Source organism: Dermacentor albipictus, chromosome 4 (genome assembly GCF_038994185.2).
Source record: "Dermacentor albipictus isolate Rhodes 1998 colony chromosome 4, USDA_Dalb.pri_finalv2, whole genome shotgun sequence".
In the NCBI taxonomy this organism is placed as follows: domain Eukaryota; kingdom Metazoa; phylum Arthropoda; class Arachnida; order Ixodida; family Ixodidae; genus Dermacentor; species Dermacentor albipictus.
In genome coordinates this window covers 77,329,283-77,345,739 of record NC_091824.1, presented here as the reverse complement: position 1 = coordinate 77,345,739, position 16,457 = coordinate 77,329,283, and the positions used below count along the sequence as shown (strand labels likewise).

Sequence of the window (16,457 nt, the reverse complement as noted above, 5' to 3'; positions counted from 1 at the left end):
AAGGCAATTACACGACAATGACCTCGCCGATAATGATTGTGCCGTCAATAACCAATGCAATGAATGCACAATAAACGACAATCACATCGTCGGCTATTTTGTGCTACAATTACTGGTGCTGTGTAACTAACCTCGTCATTGAGATAACGCGAACAAACCTGGACACAAAGGAGGCACAAGTGCCCTCTGTTTTCTTTGTCTTTCTTTTCTTTCGTTCTCCACTCATCGTCATGTAGCGATAGGCTCAGAAAGTAAAGAGTGAGACCGAGCTGTCAACGTTTCTTTGATGACAAATCTCCCACTTCTGTGTGTCTGTGCTGGCATTCAAAATGTATTAGACCACAGGTGACTCGTGTGTCCTAACTATGGCATCGTGACATCTACGCGGATCGATGTTGTGGTTGCACACCATGCTTCTAGAAAACACTCCGACCTCAATAAATTATGCCCGTGCGTTTCATTAAAATGCGTGCATTAGAACCTAAGAATCTGGCATCACGACAGCAAGGCACACAGGTTTGAGTCATCTAGGAGTAGTGTCGCTTCAGTTGGGCCCCACGCCAACAGACACAACTGGCAACGACGTTATTGTAGCGACGTGGAAAGCCCTCGTTTCTTCCCCTTTCACGCAAAGTGGGTTTCCTTCCTTGCATTGATCACTTGCGCGTATAGGAGTTTTGTTCTCCATTATCTTTTATATGATTTCTTTTTATTTTGTATATAAGTGTCCCCACCCCCTTAGTGAACCGGCTTCTTGTGAGTCCAATTTGACGTGAACCAGCCTTCTCAAAGCTTTTACCTTCCGATCAGGTATCGCCATTGTCAGAAGAGGCGATAGACCCAACTTGGCCTGTCAGACTATTTTTGTTTCTCGTTCTTGCGCTTTCTTTTATGCTGTAGCTACTTCTTGCTACCCATGGCCAGAATCAACACATCGTTGCTTTCTTGGGACAATCACACAAGTAACATTGAAGCCTGTAATGCCCAAACACAGTTTCTCGTAAAGAAATATGGGAACTTTTTCACCTTCTTGTCATCATGCGTACAAAACTAATTAAATGGCATTTGAGTAATAGCTTAGTAGAGTAACTGATTATTAGTAAGTGGTTTGCTGAACCATACGCAAGTGGAAGCCTTCCTCAGCGTATCGAAAATACCACTATTGGCTGTACGATACGTTTCCCGTGCTTAATTCACTATTTTGAGATAACAAAATAGCGTGGCCGAATTGATACATTTGGCATTACAGGTTACACGAACAACTATTTACATTATACAATTATACACAACTCACTTGAACGTGCATAGTTTTCTCAATTTCGCGCACGCTGTCTTTTCGCTCATCGCACGCATAGCACGTACACCGTTTTCACGATATATTTTTCAGTCTTGTACATCTAGTCAGTGTACAATAAGTGAGAAAACTCACTCACTCACTCACTCACTCACTCACTCACTCACTCACTCACTCACTCACTCACTCACTCACTCACTCACTCACTCACTCACTCACTCACTCACTCACTCACTCACTCACTCACTCACTCACTCACTCACTCACTCACTCACTCACTCACTCACTCACTCACTCACTCACTCACTCACTCACTCACTCACTCACTGGCAAGAACGAACAAATCACTTGGCGGGTGCGGTTAGTCTTTCCCAAACCTCTTCTCGCGCTTTTCACTTTCCCGCACAGCCATAAATAAGAAAGGAGCGCCTCTTTAGTCCCCTATACGAAAACTTACAGCTGCCCACGAACATAGAAAAAGAAACTCGCCGTCCCGGCCCTGCGAAAGAGGATGTCCCGCGAAGATGTTGATAGCCACCATACAACTGCTGCGGGGGGGGGGGGGGGGGTCAATGTCACGTAAGCTTATACATTCCTTATATCGCCTATATAAGCTGGTATATTGCAACTGATGGTCCAACAGATGGTCCAACAGATGCAGCTTAGAAAACCTCAATATTTCTCTTTTTTTTTTGCGCGGAGTTACAGATTTGTATATTTGGAGCTTCAGTATTTTTTCCTCTTTAGAATTTTCGGCAATCTTTGTATGTAGATTTCGGGGCCCCAAATTGATGTTACGCTTTCGATTTGTAGAATGTAGCTTATGCTCTTAAATGTAACACATTTGATACGAATCTATGGAACGGTCGTCGAAGAAGAACACTTTTTTTGTTTTGCGTGTATTTGAACAGGCAAAATGAAGTTGGCCGCGAGCTAAAGCTTTCTCTTAGGATTGTGCCGAGGACAGAAATATGAAGCCTAAAGTCGTAGCCACTTTAGTGCTTCAGAGACATTGGCGCGTATGTGATGTTCAATTAGTTACTAGCGCGAATTTCCTCGGCTCTCTTTCACTGTGTTTGTGTTTAAGTCGATAATCAGCAGCATTCTGCAATGAACAAGCACGCTGAACCCTAACGTTACGCGTGGTGCTTTTCTTTTAGATCCCCGACGGAGTGCGATGCGAGGCCAACAGGAAGAGCGGCCTTTCGCATCCCGTGTATTACAACATGCGAGTGTTCAGCTACAGCGCCAGGGTCAAGAGTTCGACCTCGAAGCACCTTCACATTATAAACGTAAGCATAATTTTTTTTTTTTTTGCAAGAAACGTGCAGACAATGTTTTGCGAGTGGTTTCCAGCAGTCAATTTAATTGTTGTTCAGCGTGCTCAAATTACTCAACGAGTTTCTGGATACAATTCCTCCTTAACGGCAACAACCGCTGTGTAATGTGGTCCACTGATGCAGAAACGACATTAAGTTTACAACCTAGTTTACGACTCCGAATTTTGATATCTCAGACGTAATACACCAAAAAAAATTATAGTTACTTGCGCATTATCGAAACCACTGAAAAGTTGCTGGTGGTAGCTGTCGTTGAAGGAAACTGTCTAAGATTTTTTTGGCACAGCAGTTCTATATGCATTCTACATGTTGAATACGTTCTTCTAGATCAAACCGTCATGCGGATTGAAAATGTCCTGTTAATGACTTATTCATGCGCCTACTGCGGAACAGTGGGACTTACGGCTCACGTGGCGAGCGGCGCTTTCCGTGACAGCTTGATTCTCTGCAAGAGCTTCCGTCCAACTGGGCACGCGCAACGGTAATCGGCTGTATGCCGATACAACCACGCACACTAGTTTGAAGGTCACCGCAGTTTGAACATACCCGTGAAGATAACCTCAACTGCAAAGTATTGGCGGATCCCACGCATACATGGAATCAGCAGTAAACGAATATTTTTATTTGCTTAAATGTCCTTCGCTTCTTCGTTTCTGTATATCTCAACGCTCCTGGCTTAATCGACGTTCTGGCCCCGTCTGTCTTTCTGTTTGTCTGCTTGTGTGTTTCTTTCTTTGTTTGTTTGTTTGTCCTATGCTATTAGCTCATAAACGCTTTGGGATATTGACCCCTTTTGTTCACTGAGCTTCCTTCTCCGTGCTCGGCTGCTTCTGGTGCCAACTACTTCCTTTCCGTATATCCTACTTCTTCAAGTTCCTGTTTCCTACTTATTTGCTTTTTTACCTCTAGTTCTGCTTGTCTATTCGGGCATACACCCGTTCTGGAGGATTGGACAAGAAGGTTAACATGCCCAGTTGCCCCTTGCAAGTTGTTGCACAATCGACGAGGCAGCAGCAGCCAGCACCCACAAATGCAGAGAAGAGACAAAGAAGGCTTCGTTTTAAAATTGAGTGCGAACATAAACTACCTGCAAATATTACCCAGAGAATCTACATATGTGGTGCTGAAGAAATCGAGTAGTGTAAAGTCCCGGTTTGAAAACTGGGACCTCCCTCGGCATCATTCCGATGATGATGATGCGACACGTTTTAAATGTCATTACTGATGCGAAAGCGTCAAATGGCCCATTGAGCAATAGAGCCGGCGTCTGTAGGCTACAGCAGTGAAATGGCAATTGAAGTACCATTGGCTGCGACGCCACGTCATGAGCGCGACTCGACGGAGCAGAGCGGGCGAAAGGGAACACCTGCTGGGGTGATAGCGCGCCAGGTGTTGCGTGAGGGGAGAGGGCACCACCGCGACGCCACGTCACCCTCACTCTCGCTCTCGGAAGTCTGCGTTATACGCGCGTTCGTTGCCCATGCAACCTCTCGCCTGCGTTCTAGCTGCGTCTCGGTAAGGCCAATTCTAAACGCTCCAAACTCAAAAGTTATGACGCCACAACGCGTCATGACTCAAAGGACCGCTCAGCGGCGTTCAATTGGACATTGAAGCTTTCGCGTTCCCAACTCGCAAGAAGTGCGTAGGTGTCCTCTGAATTTTTTTTCGGCACGGCTTTTCCTTTTGATGTGATATACTGGTGTGAACAATTGTGCACATGGCGCCTGGAGACGCTATATGACTGTTCGACTCCATAAACAGTAATTTGTTTCTTTCGCAGGGTTTTATAGACGTTAATCGGAACTTGCACAGATTGGACTACAAGTCTTGGAACAGCACTTCGTCGATTGAAAGCACCGTAATTTTTTCTGGGAAGGAAGGGCTGGCCTACCACGTCCCGCGTTCAGGAGCGTGTTCTGCGGGAAACGTCACTGATGTCGTTTTCGACAAGCAGATGATTATACTTCCTCGATTCATGGAAAACCTTTCACCCAAAACATTTTTTGTGGGGAACAGTTCTGCGACCGTTGCCTACAAGAAAATCGTAAGTCCGTACATGTGCACATTTATTTCATGGACTGATTTTGATTTTGAGAAGCTGAGAATCAAATAAATAAGCGGCTTACGGCTACGGCGCTAAAGGCAATTTTGCGCCATAAGAACCACCATAACTATGTGCTAAAAACATAGTTCATTTTAGGGTTGAAGAGATCCTTTTTTTTTATTGCCTGTGACAGCCATGTTCCACATTTTTAGGTGTATTTCTGGTATCAGTCGGTATGTCCAGCTGGCCAATATAAAATATTTCTTGAAGCAAACTTTGACCAGCGCAACGAAACGAAACGAAAGACGAGGAACGCGATGAACACAGACTAGCGTAGACGTGTTCCTCGTCTTTCGTATTGTTTCCTAGACGCTGGTCAAAGCTTGCTTCAAGATCGCAAACCAACTAATTCGCACCAGGGCCCTGCTAAAATATGTCTTTAATACCGTTTTAATTATTCGCTGTAGGCCACATGTTGAAATTGCAAATTTGTGATCGAACATTATAAGAGTCATCTCTGTATAGAGAAACTACTAAATTAAGCACCACTTTCTAGACATACTTGCCCAAGATCTGCTAACGGTGCTGTGGCGTTCCAGTTACGACCCTCTAAACTGCTGGAGGGACCTATTGGCTTTTGGGAACCTGACTGAAACGACAGTACATTTCGTAGCATATTAAGGTGGATATCTCGTCGCTGGTGGCAGTCCTTCTTCTGAGCAGCCAAGAACGTTTCTCTGCTTGGTCTAAATTTAGCAATTGCAACGAGTGGCCTAAAGTGGCCAACGAGTGGTCATTGTCGAAACGAATCATAATCATCGTCAGCCTATTTTATGTCCACTGTTGGACGAAGGCCTCTCGCTTTCATCTCCAATTCACCATGTCCTGCGCCAACTGATTCCATCTTGCGCGTATCCTAATTTCATCACGCCGCCTATATTTCTGCCATCCTCAACTGCCTCGACCTGCCTGTAGTTGCAGCTTCTTTTGCAGGCTGTCAAAGGTGGAATTCCATGCCACGTCTGGGATGTCGTCCGTTTTGACTGGCCTTCGAACGGTTCGAAGACGATGTGGGAGTGGTGCTTCGTAGACAAGGTGAAAACACTACGATGGAAGTGCGCCGAGCTGCTTTGACTCTTCAATTTCCTTCTCTTGCTCTTTTTTTTACAAAATTGCTTCCGTTGATCGAAGTCACATTTCAAACCGCCTCTTGTCCCTTCAGCGAGAACACATTATCCCACTTTTTGAGATAGTCTATAACAGCGAACGCAAACCATGTGAGCAGCAACACTTCTAAAATCTGTAATAACTATTTGAATTGTTATTTCATCTTGTTATCTTAGCCCTGCTTATGTTTTTTCCCTTTTTTAATTTCTTTTCAGTCTTACTTTTCACCATCTTCTGAAGGTACTTCGTCCCATATTGTAAGCTTGGATGTACACGTTTTGGAGGTAAATCTTGCTTTGTAGTGGCATGTTAATAATTGCGGTGTCACGTTATACGCTGCATTCTACGAGTGTTTCTATTTTATTCGCTAGTGCACTCGAAGCCTTAAATATTATAGGCAACACACTTGTTTCTTCTTGTAAGGTTGTCTTGAGAAGTACTTGAAGTTCAACGAAAAGTTGACGTACGGAAGAATGACAGGACAATTGCCTTGTCCTGCAGTTCCTCTGTCTTTCGTGTTTTCGTTGTGCTTTAAATAGTTCTGAAGATCGATATCAACTAACGAGCCCATTTGTCCATCTTGCAGCAAGGTTGTCTTAACTGTTCTGAGCCTTACTGGATGGTATGTGCTAACAGAACGCTCCCAGGGCAGCAGCTTTGCAATTATGAGACTCCATTCTACATTGGCCGTTATAAAAAAAAGAGCAATAGCCAAAATGAAAAATGTAGGCATCACATAAATGTCCTGATTATTGGTGCTGGTCATTAGATAACAGGACTTACAGCAAATTAAGAAAATTTATTTCTTTTATTAGTAAACGATAAGAAGTTAGAAAATCAGATATGAGATCAATGGATCGTGTTTCGAAATCTGTTACTGTTACATTTCGTTTTATTGTATATAGAACCTGTTTCACAAAGTAACTATCTATCTTCGAAACAACGGTAATTTTAACGTATTTTTGCTATGCGCATCTAGTACGCAGTTTATATTGACAAGAGCCATGAAGACCAACTTCCTTCTCGTGCTTCAAAAAAAGAAAAAAAGCAAGCAATAAAGAAATACAAAAAGAAATAAACATAATAGATTAATGGGAGCTGCTAGACAATGAATGCAAGTCAAATTTCGCCGTTTTCGCTTTGGATCCAAAGAAACGTGTTACCAGGGCGTTCTCGCCGGAACGAAATTACAATAACCATCCAACCGTAACTACGTTACTGCGAACCCTCTGGCCCAGCGCCGAAGGAGTTATACCTTTAGAGTTCTTTCTTCTTTCTCACTTTATTGCTAGAAATCTTGTGGCGTTTAAAATGCGCCATAAACTTTATTTCTTTATTACAGCTGCCACCGGCGCCATTCTATGGCTTAACGTTAGGAGAAACGCTCTCATTCCAATTCTTCGACATCAATAAGGAAGCTTCTGAGCTGGTCGAACTTCATGGGTTTGACATTTCGCCCTGTTACCAAGAGAGCTCGTCTGTGAGAAAGTTGGTTCTTACGTTAGAAGGTACGTCGACATTGTCATCTTGTAGTTCTAACGTTGCACGGAGTTAGGCGTTTCGCAACCGCTCATTTTACTGCTGCTGTAGACTCACTCCCCTAGTTTCGAAGTCCACCGGTGTCCGCAACTGGAATTCCACCGTGCTTTCCCAAAATTTTATAAAGAAACAATATCGCAGTGATCTGCCAGAGCTCTAATTCTTCAACCACAGATTGCGAATTCGAAGATTCGACCTTTCATCCACTCTGCCGATGCTTCAGGCAGTTGGACAATCCTGTGCCTGGCTTCATGGAGCGCTAGCGCAAGTGCTTGTTTAACGCCACGCTTAACAGCTTAGCCCTAAACCAGCAAAGAGGCCAAAGAATATAAAGTCGGTGGAAAGAAGCAAAATACAGGATAGAAAAGACGAGAAGGAAAGAGATGGCGTCTCCCCGCTTCTCCGTCACCGAGGAGTGCCATTACCACAAACGTAGATGGCTCAGTCTAGAAATATCATCGATTAAACTTTATTCTTATTCTTCTTCAAAAAAGTAGGTTGCTCCCAAAGACCTGAAAACGATTACTCCAACTCAAAGTTTCACACAAAAATACTTACAACAGGAAACTTTCGCACTGCGACTGTTCAGCCGTCATAGGAATGATGGAAATTACAGGGATTTGTCTGATTTTCGCGTTTGTGGATATAAGCGCGCTTTTTTGTTTGTTTCGGATACCGACATATTTGCCTAATAAACTCTATTCCAGAAAGATAAAAATTTTAGAAAATAAGCCGCAAGTCTGTCACGATATATAACTGAAAATTGTAGCACCGGAAAGCGTATAAGGTACACTTGGTACGGGCCGTTGCAGAAGTTAGGACATGTGAACGCCAGCCCATGGTAATGCGTACCTGGTTCAGATTCGCAGTCGATTGGCAGTATAGTCTACGTGAGCTTCTCCAGGTTGATTTTGAAGGCGAAAGCCTTAAGTGGCTCATAACCCTCGATGGGCTGAAAAATGGCGACGTGCGGTACAGGTCACGTGAGCTCGTATCGCGCAGACACGCGCTCGTGCCACTGCTCGCGTGTTCGTCGTCGTCGTCTTCCACAGCTGGCTCCGACGCCACTCATCATGCCAAAACAAAAAAAAAGGCAGAGTCAATTAAGATAGGGTTCATTCAGGCACTCGAACCCACGACCTTCGGTGGGTGTCGAATCCTTGAAGTTATGTGTAAGTCGAGACCACGACCTTTGGCGTTCAGATGAAGTTAATTAAGGCACAATTAATTAATATAGAGTTGACTAAGGCATTCGAAACCACGACCTTTGATATTAATTATGGCGGAGTTAATTAAGGCGCAGGTAATTCAGGTAGCCTCCATTACGGCACTCGAACACACGACATTTGGTGGGAGAAAACAAGTAATAAAAAGTAACAACGCATTCGAATGAGAAGGTCAAGTATTTTAATGAATGTCTCTTGAGCGCGCAGGCTTTCGCCTTCACCCTCATTTGCGTATGCTAATGTGACTGTCAATTTTTTATTCACTACCGAAGATCCGTCATGCTGTCATCATCCATCTATAAATATTTTGCGAAGATTAGGACAAATATACCTGACTTTCGTTTTATTTTGAATAAGCTTACCTTAATTATATAGCAGGCAACACTGTCTTCGTCTTTTCCAGTTCATTGCTGAAAGTGGCAGATGTTAGTTACATGGCGAAGTGCAACAGTTAGTGAGCTGGTTGTGAAACCTGCACTAATGAACTTACCAATTATTTACATTAGTGCACGACTTGCAATGGCAGGTCGTATGGTATGTAAAATTCCATCGGCAGGCCTTCTCACGCATCAAATTTGCTCTAATCACAGTGGCTGACCTCCTGCTAGTTCCACAGTTGAATTGAGAAACTCCCTTTACGAGCTCATATAGAGGGAGGAAACTACGATGACAGGAAATGTCTCACCAGACCTTGCGTTGGCGCCTTATTCATGATTCCAGTCCAAGGCCCGTCACCTTGGTTCGAACAAGCGAGGTGTATTGACAATCGCACTTGTGGAATTTCGCATGTCATCTATTTAACAGAAGTACTCAGACTATGGCACCAGTTCGGAGACTGCTCCATTCAGTCCTCAAGCTCGTGTTGCACAGTGTGCTAGTAAAATGTTTCAAGTACCATAAATTGGAACGCCAACAATTTTTTTCACACTCCTGTCTATCCCTCCATGTTCTCTCCTGTCGGGATTCACCATTCCCATGCCCTTCTTGGGCATGTTCTCACGGTAACGTAACCTGTTAAAAGGAAGTCTGTGCTTTATGTTGTGTGCTCCTAGGCACATGCCAGAGTGGTGAAATTGCTTTGGTTGGCATCCTCCTAACCAATATTGTGAAGGGTGTGAAATATAATGGGGCAAAAAGGATATATCCACCAACATTTTGTCCAGAGATTTGTGATTTAGGGCATTGAGAGATTTTTTTTATTTCAGAATACAGTGGAAAAAAAGAAAGTTAGCAAGAACGTAACTCAGAAACTCAGAAACACACAGTTTTCATTGAATTTATTCGGACAATATAAAGCAGACAGAACTATACTCTATATTTGTCCGCGTTGCACGATTAGCACAAATACAGTTGGCGGAATTTTAATGCCATGTGTTTCTTTCCATTTACCGTCATTTATATATTTTAGATGGGAGGAGGGTACAGAACTTTATACTTCAATTTTGAAGTTTACCAATTTCCGCCGATCTTCCTAAATACATACCAGGTGATAAACTGAAGTTCTGCCTCAGCAGTCACTAGAAGTTTGTTTCTAAATACAACACATGCTGTTCAGATTGCTTCAGCTGTTGTCTAATGCGATAATTTCTGCATTTTATGCGTGTTTGAATATAAGAATAGGAACTGGCCCGAGTTATATTTTCCTCTTAACACCTCATCAATGAAGGAGGAGCTCAACACAGACTTTCAAGCAATCGCCACCAGTGATGGAACAGTGTACAGAACAAAACTATGATGGAACAGTGTACACCTAGTTTACCAGTGATTGGATTTTGTGAAGGCTGTAAATTAAATTCAAATAACTGCTATAAAGCTTGATCGAGTAGTAAACCACTACGCCTCAATTTAGTGAACATGCCTGATGACGTAACAGAAGCGGAAGCGGCTTTTATTGTTACGAAATAAATAAATAAATAAATAAAATTATTTGTTTATTAATAATTAATTAATTAATTATACAATTTTTGCATACTTATTAAACGCGTAGCAGAACTCGAAGAAACTGCATGCACACCGGTCAAGGCAATGACATAATCTGAGCGTTTTCAAGCACCGCCATAGCACCTTACAAGTTGGAACGATGGGCAGCTGTAACGCTAGTTAGAACCACGCAACAAAATGAACCCATAAAAGAGGCAAGGTACGGCAGAAGTTAAAAAACGACTTCGAACGTTACACGGAAGAACCAGCCTTACACTCAGGCTGACTTACTAGACATCTTGGGCCACAGTGCGTCTACATGGGATGCGAAGCAGAAGACACACGCGTTTCTCTGGAGCAAATAAAATGCTGTTCCAAAAAACACTTCGAGAAAAGCTTCGTCCCCCACGTAGAAGATTCAAGGCGTGTTATTCACACATCCAGTGGGCGTTTCCGAGTCGCAGGAATGCCTTTAGAACAACTCGAGCCAATCCTGCTATCCCAATGAAACCATATTTCCCAATCTCGACGCTTACAAGCACGCCGCATCCTCGCACTCGCAGTTAGAAGAGCGAGGGAGCTTCTCTAGAAACACCCAATAAAGACGCACCTTCGTAGGCCTCTGCAACACGATGATGCATTTTGCTTTTCTTTCTTTCTTCCTTTCTTTCTTTCTTTCTTTCTTTCTTTCTTTCTTTCTTTCTTTCTTTCTTTCTTTCTTTCTTTCTTTCTTTCTTTCTTTCTTTCTTTCTTTCTTTCTTTCTTTCTTTCTTTCTTTCTTTCTTTCTTTCTTTCTTTCTTTTTCTTATGGGATGCCGTAAGTTTGTAAATCAAGCAGCGTGGTCTTGTCCCAATTTATCTTGCGATTGTTTATTCTTGCGCTTTCGCTGCCAATTCGAATGGAGTAAGTAAGCAGCCAGCAGCGTATCATGAAGTCAAGTCTTCATTGAGACTCTTCGCAAACAGGTTTACGCGAAACTTTGAGCGGTTTCAGCTAGAGTACCTGTACCTTCAAGCAAAACGTATGAGGCAGGCTGACGTCGAAGTCCTTATGCCTGGAATAGCGCGATAGCGTGGGCTCAGTACGGAAGCCGCTGGTACGGCTATGCCATGTTTCACTACTGCTGTTACAGACGACGCAAACTCAGAGACAGCTCATTCAGACGGACCTTCGATCGAACGCAGCACCGCGATATATTTTTTTTTTATCTGTGGTAACTATTCTAATCTGGGATGCCGAGAAATACGTGTCATGACCAACGCCAAGTGTGAGGACATCGCAGCAAAACAACTATCTGATTTATTTAATTTTAATTTTTTTTTGTGTGTGTGTGTGTGGGGGGGGGGGGGTATCGGCATTGAAGACGTTGCCGTAGTTATTCCCGCCGTATCTCCGAAGCTACGGATCCACTCGTTTTTATTCGAACCAAAGACAAAAGCATGTAGCAGGATATCACTTGAAAGAAATTATGTTATTTTAGTTCGCAAATTTATTCAATAGATGTAACCGCGGCCGTATCCCATGTGAAACAAACGAAGGGGCGACTGGTGGCTTGCCCATTAACTGCATCTTCCTATGAATTATTCGTCCTTGTGTGCCTGCAGCATTCGGCAACGTGCCATCAGGCACTGGCATAATTTTCCTCAGACTTCTTGTTCCAATACGCCGTGCTTCCAAGTCAAGTGAGGGGGTTTTTCCTTCTTACCGACTGCCAAAATGACTTGAAATTACTAAATTTTCGCGCGAAAATTGCCAGTTTCGCCCGACGGGTAAAGACTTTTTACAGCGCTAGCGAGCGTGGCCTTTGTGCTTCCTCGTACCGCCTTGAAGAACACTCGGTGTCGACAAGTTGGCGCGAGCCAACACGAAAGGCAACAACAGCGGTTGGGCAACAAAAACAGCGCCCTGGCAGCTCATCACGCCAGTGCCCTGACGTGACGACAATCGCAGGAAGTGGCGCTGCCACGCGTCTCACCACGATGGCTCGCGATATGAGACACCGACGGAAAACCGTTGGCGTTTGTTGGTTTCCATGGAAATAATTTTAGGTGGCTTGAAGCTTGAGGTCTCTTCCGTTCGGGCCACTGTGTGCACACGACTGCGCAGCAGAAACGCTGAAGTGCGCATGCGCAGAACTGCCGTGCCTGTAGCTCCAAAGCAGAACGCCTATAATTTATCCGTATTACTTCCATCGCAATTATAAACGGTGCACTTATACTTGTCATGGCGGACTAATTTGATTTCGCAGCGTTTATCTTGCGCTTGCTATGCCGCATCTACATTTATCCGGTTGAGGACTTTACGCTTGCGAGAATAAGCGGGAGCGCTGCGTGAGCTGCAGCGCGTGCTTGCAACTCGTAGAAAGAGTTATGTAACAACCATGTATACAGGGCGTCCCAACTAACTTTAGCCAGAGTTTTAAAATATGCGAATTGCACTTAGCTGGACAGAATCAGGGTAACGTTGTTTGCCGTCGCATGGAGATACTCGTATTATATATTGCATTCGGCCTATATAACTACATAGTTAGTCCTAATTAAGTAATCAACTTCTCAAATATTATAGCTGGATGAAATGTGCCAATGAGAATATTGAGAAAAGAAGAGAACATAGAAAAGAAGCCCGCGAATGCATGCGAAATTGGCGCGCGACTGGCCGCTCGAGGCACTTTGCGTGTATTCGTGGGTTTCTTTCGCGCTCGGAAAAACACTTTTAGTAGCACCTATTGAGCAACAAAAAGCTGTGTCGGGAGTTTTTCAACAATTTTCTCATTGACACTTTTCATATAATTATAATATTTAAGAAGTTGATTAGTTAATAAGACTAACTATCTAATTAGGCTGATCGAAAAAATAATTTGAGTATGTCCAAACGACGGCAAAGAACATTACCTTGGTTCTGTCCAGCTACGCGGCATTCGAATATTTTAAACTCTGGCCAGAGTTAGCTGGGACACGCTTTATATCTGAAGGACAAATGGAAAAATTTAGGACGTGTATGCACATGAAGTCGATAGCGATAAAGAAAACAATGCATGCATTCTGTATAAAGACATTTATGTTTACTTTCATCTCTTGTGCAAATTTTAGCCTATTGAAAATAAAGTTAAAAAAGGTAATAAATTTGATAACCTGCATTTGACCATTCCAATCTGAATATAATATGACCTTCGTTTATGCACTGCGTCTAAGATCCATAACGCAAATATATTCGTGTTGCTGTACACGTAGTTTTCTGCATCAACTCCGTCTCTTTACCTCTGTACTACAGAGAAGGATGGTTCCAGAGCAGTGTACAAGAAACCATCTTTCATCTTTGCGACACAGAAAGCTGTCACATACGTTGCGAAACTACCTGTCCTTCATGTCAAAGTTGCCAAGAACGATCAGGTATGTTGGAAGCGCCTAATATAAGGTGGATTTTTTTTACAATACGCGGTAAGAATTATGCGCCGGTGGTTAAATCGCAGCATTCCACTCTAAAAGCTGCAATTCTTCTGAAACGTCATTCTGAATATTTTTGGTTCATCTATTTTAATTGAACGTAACCTTGATCGCAGTAGTGCATTGTCATTTTTTAAAGGTTATTCTTCTTCTTTCAAAAAGGCCTATTTTGTTACCTCTTAATCGCTTTTCTTTCCTCATTTACTGTGACGAGCGCTCTGGGTATACTAAAAGCTAAAAGTGCATAGTAACAATAATGCTTCAAGAAACAATAATCCTCCGTCCAGGCTGATCGAGGGGTCGCGTTACATTTAGGTTGTGTGCATCGTGATGTAAGTATTGTGCTGGATATGATATAGTGCCTATGTGGCAGGCAAACTGCACAGAAAAAAAAAGAAAAAAAAAGCTCAAAAAATGCTAGCAGAACCCACACTTGCGAGAGTATTTTTGTTCCAGGAGATTAAACTAATATTGCATATCAGCGCTGTGATCGTTTTCACTTGATTCGCATTGTTTCGCTTCATGATACGCTGTCCGCCCAGAAGTCTAAATCGCGTGATCAATCTGTAATGATAACCTGCCGCAATTTCTCAGTAGGTGTGGCGCTCTAATGCAGAGCGCAAGGTCGTGGGTTCGAGCTAGGCCACGACGGTCATGTTTCTATGGGGGCGAAATGAAAAAAAAATGTATACTCCAATATAAGGAAGGAAAAGGGAGGAGAAGGAAAGGCAGGGAGGTTAACCAGCTTAGCTCAACAGGTTTGCTACCCTGCACCATGGGAGCGGGATGGGGGAATGGAAGATGGGGAGGAGAGAGAGAGAGAGAGAGCACATAGCACAGCACACACATCATTATTTTGGAGTACCCCACTACGACGTGCCTCATAGTCAGATCGTGGTTTCCGCACGTAAAACACTAGGATTTTACTCAATATTTCTTTTTTTTCGCCACGGCGTCCCTGTTTGCCCACTGTGAAGTTGCGAGTTGGTAAAATCTCATGATCTTAACGCTAAGTGGAATGGTAAAATGAAAAGTGTTTCAGCTCTGACAAGGATGCAGGTAACGGCAACCCACTTCTTACGGGTCCCCGGGTCGATCCCCATCTCATTGACCTGGAAGTGTTTGAAGTCAAGTAAAATACTCTCGGTTACGCTGCCTACCAGACTGCGTAGCTCGAGCCTAATGTGGCTTTGGCAGGTCTGAATGTATAGTGTCTCTTTTCGAGCACTGTGCAATACGATGTATTATAATTTAATTTATTTATTTTAGCGAAATTTCGTTGACCACGAAAGGGTCTTGACGTTTACTCTCTTGGGAAGTACAAATGGGAGCCAAAGCATTGAACTGGACTCGGCGATTGGACTTCTACGGCGGGCCGTCTACAGGAAGTCATTGAAGGTGTTTCACGAAAAGGTAATCTGTGATGCAGCGAAAGGTGGCTTCTGTTTTCTTCAGTACCGAACTAACCTTGCCCTGTGTGTGCCTAGCTTGTTTTGTAAATGACGCAAAGAATCCCTTGAGGGAGAGCTCCCGCTCCAGAAAACATTGACACAGCCGGCACACACTTGCGCTTCTACATATTCACAGGAAGCACGCAACGCAGAGCTGCAGGGGGCGGCGGGGGGCGGCGGGGGGCGGCGGGGGGCGGCGGGGGGCGGCGGGGGGGTGGGGGTGCCTATTTTCAGCAACGCAAACTGCAACGGGCACTATAACTTGGCGCGCTTGACTCAGGTTTGTCATTAGGAACGCCATACCATTCCTGCTCGCATTAAGCGTGTTGTTTGCTCCGAAGCCATTTTTTCTCTATTTTATACTTGGCGCGAACTCGAGGTTAAAATTGCCTACATCTTGCAACTAGTCGCTGTGCAGAGCGTATGTGCAAACACGTTCGTCGGTGCTTTCGCAGTTTGTTTACTGTTCTGTTTAGCGTTTTGAGCATCCCAAAGCAAGCACTAGTGGTGGATGTTAGTCAAAAGAGTTTTATCACTTATCCCCAATTTTTTCTTCTCTCTTTTACTTCCAGGAATTCTACATGGTGGAGCGATTGTCTTTATTATGAAGCAGAACAAATCCTTCCGAACGAAGTTTCAAGAATACTTACGAATTAAAATTCTCAGAAACATTACCGACTTTTGAAAATAATGTCCGATGTATTTTATTTCCGTACTTAATCTTCTGAAACTTTGAATCGAAATGTACTTTCTATGTAGAGCACATTTCTGTTGCCATATTAATCCTCAAGTGAATGTTAGCCGGTGGCGTAGCCTATGATATTAAACAGATCTGCGCAAACATCTTGAAACAAGGAGGCATTTTAAACAATTCGTTTAACTGTCTGCCGTAAACGCCTTTGTTATTTGATTTCAGTTGTGTCGATTATGATTGTACTGGAGTTGTGCATATCTTCTTAGCTTACAAAAATATTTCCCTATAATTTTGTCAAACCTGTCAGCAGGTACTTCAGCTTCCAAATATTTAGTTTA

At 43.4% G+C, this 16,457-nt stretch overlaps 1 protein-coding gene across 5 annotated transcripts in view; it reads left to right on the top strand.

Annotated features, from left to right (window-relative positions):
- The window catches only part of LOC135916458 (uncharacterized), a 152,460-nt gene extending 136,344 nt beyond the window's left edge, over nt 1-16,116 (top strand). For all 5 annotated transcript variants that reach the window (XM_070537166.1, XM_065449820.2, XM_065449819.1 and 2 more), the window contains 8 exons: nt 2,455-2,586; nt 4,415-4,678; nt 5,672-5,773; nt 6,061-6,129; nt 7,188-7,353; nt 13,802-13,920; nt 15,244-15,387; nt 15,998-16,116. In XM_070537166.1, the coding sequence (XP_070393267.1) occupies nt 2,455-2,586; nt 4,415-4,678; nt 5,672-5,773; nt 6,061-6,129; nt 7,188-7,353; nt 13,802-13,920; nt 15,244-15,387; nt 15,998-16,033 (1,032 nt within the window). In that variant the 3' untranslated portion in view covers nt 16,034-16,116. The remainder of the gene's footprint in view (nt 1-2,454; nt 2,587-4,414; nt 4,679-5,671; nt 5,774-6,060; nt 6,130-7,187; nt 7,354-13,801; nt 13,921-15,243; nt 15,388-15,997) is intronic.
- Nucleotides 16,117-16,457: the final 341 nt, after the last annotated feature.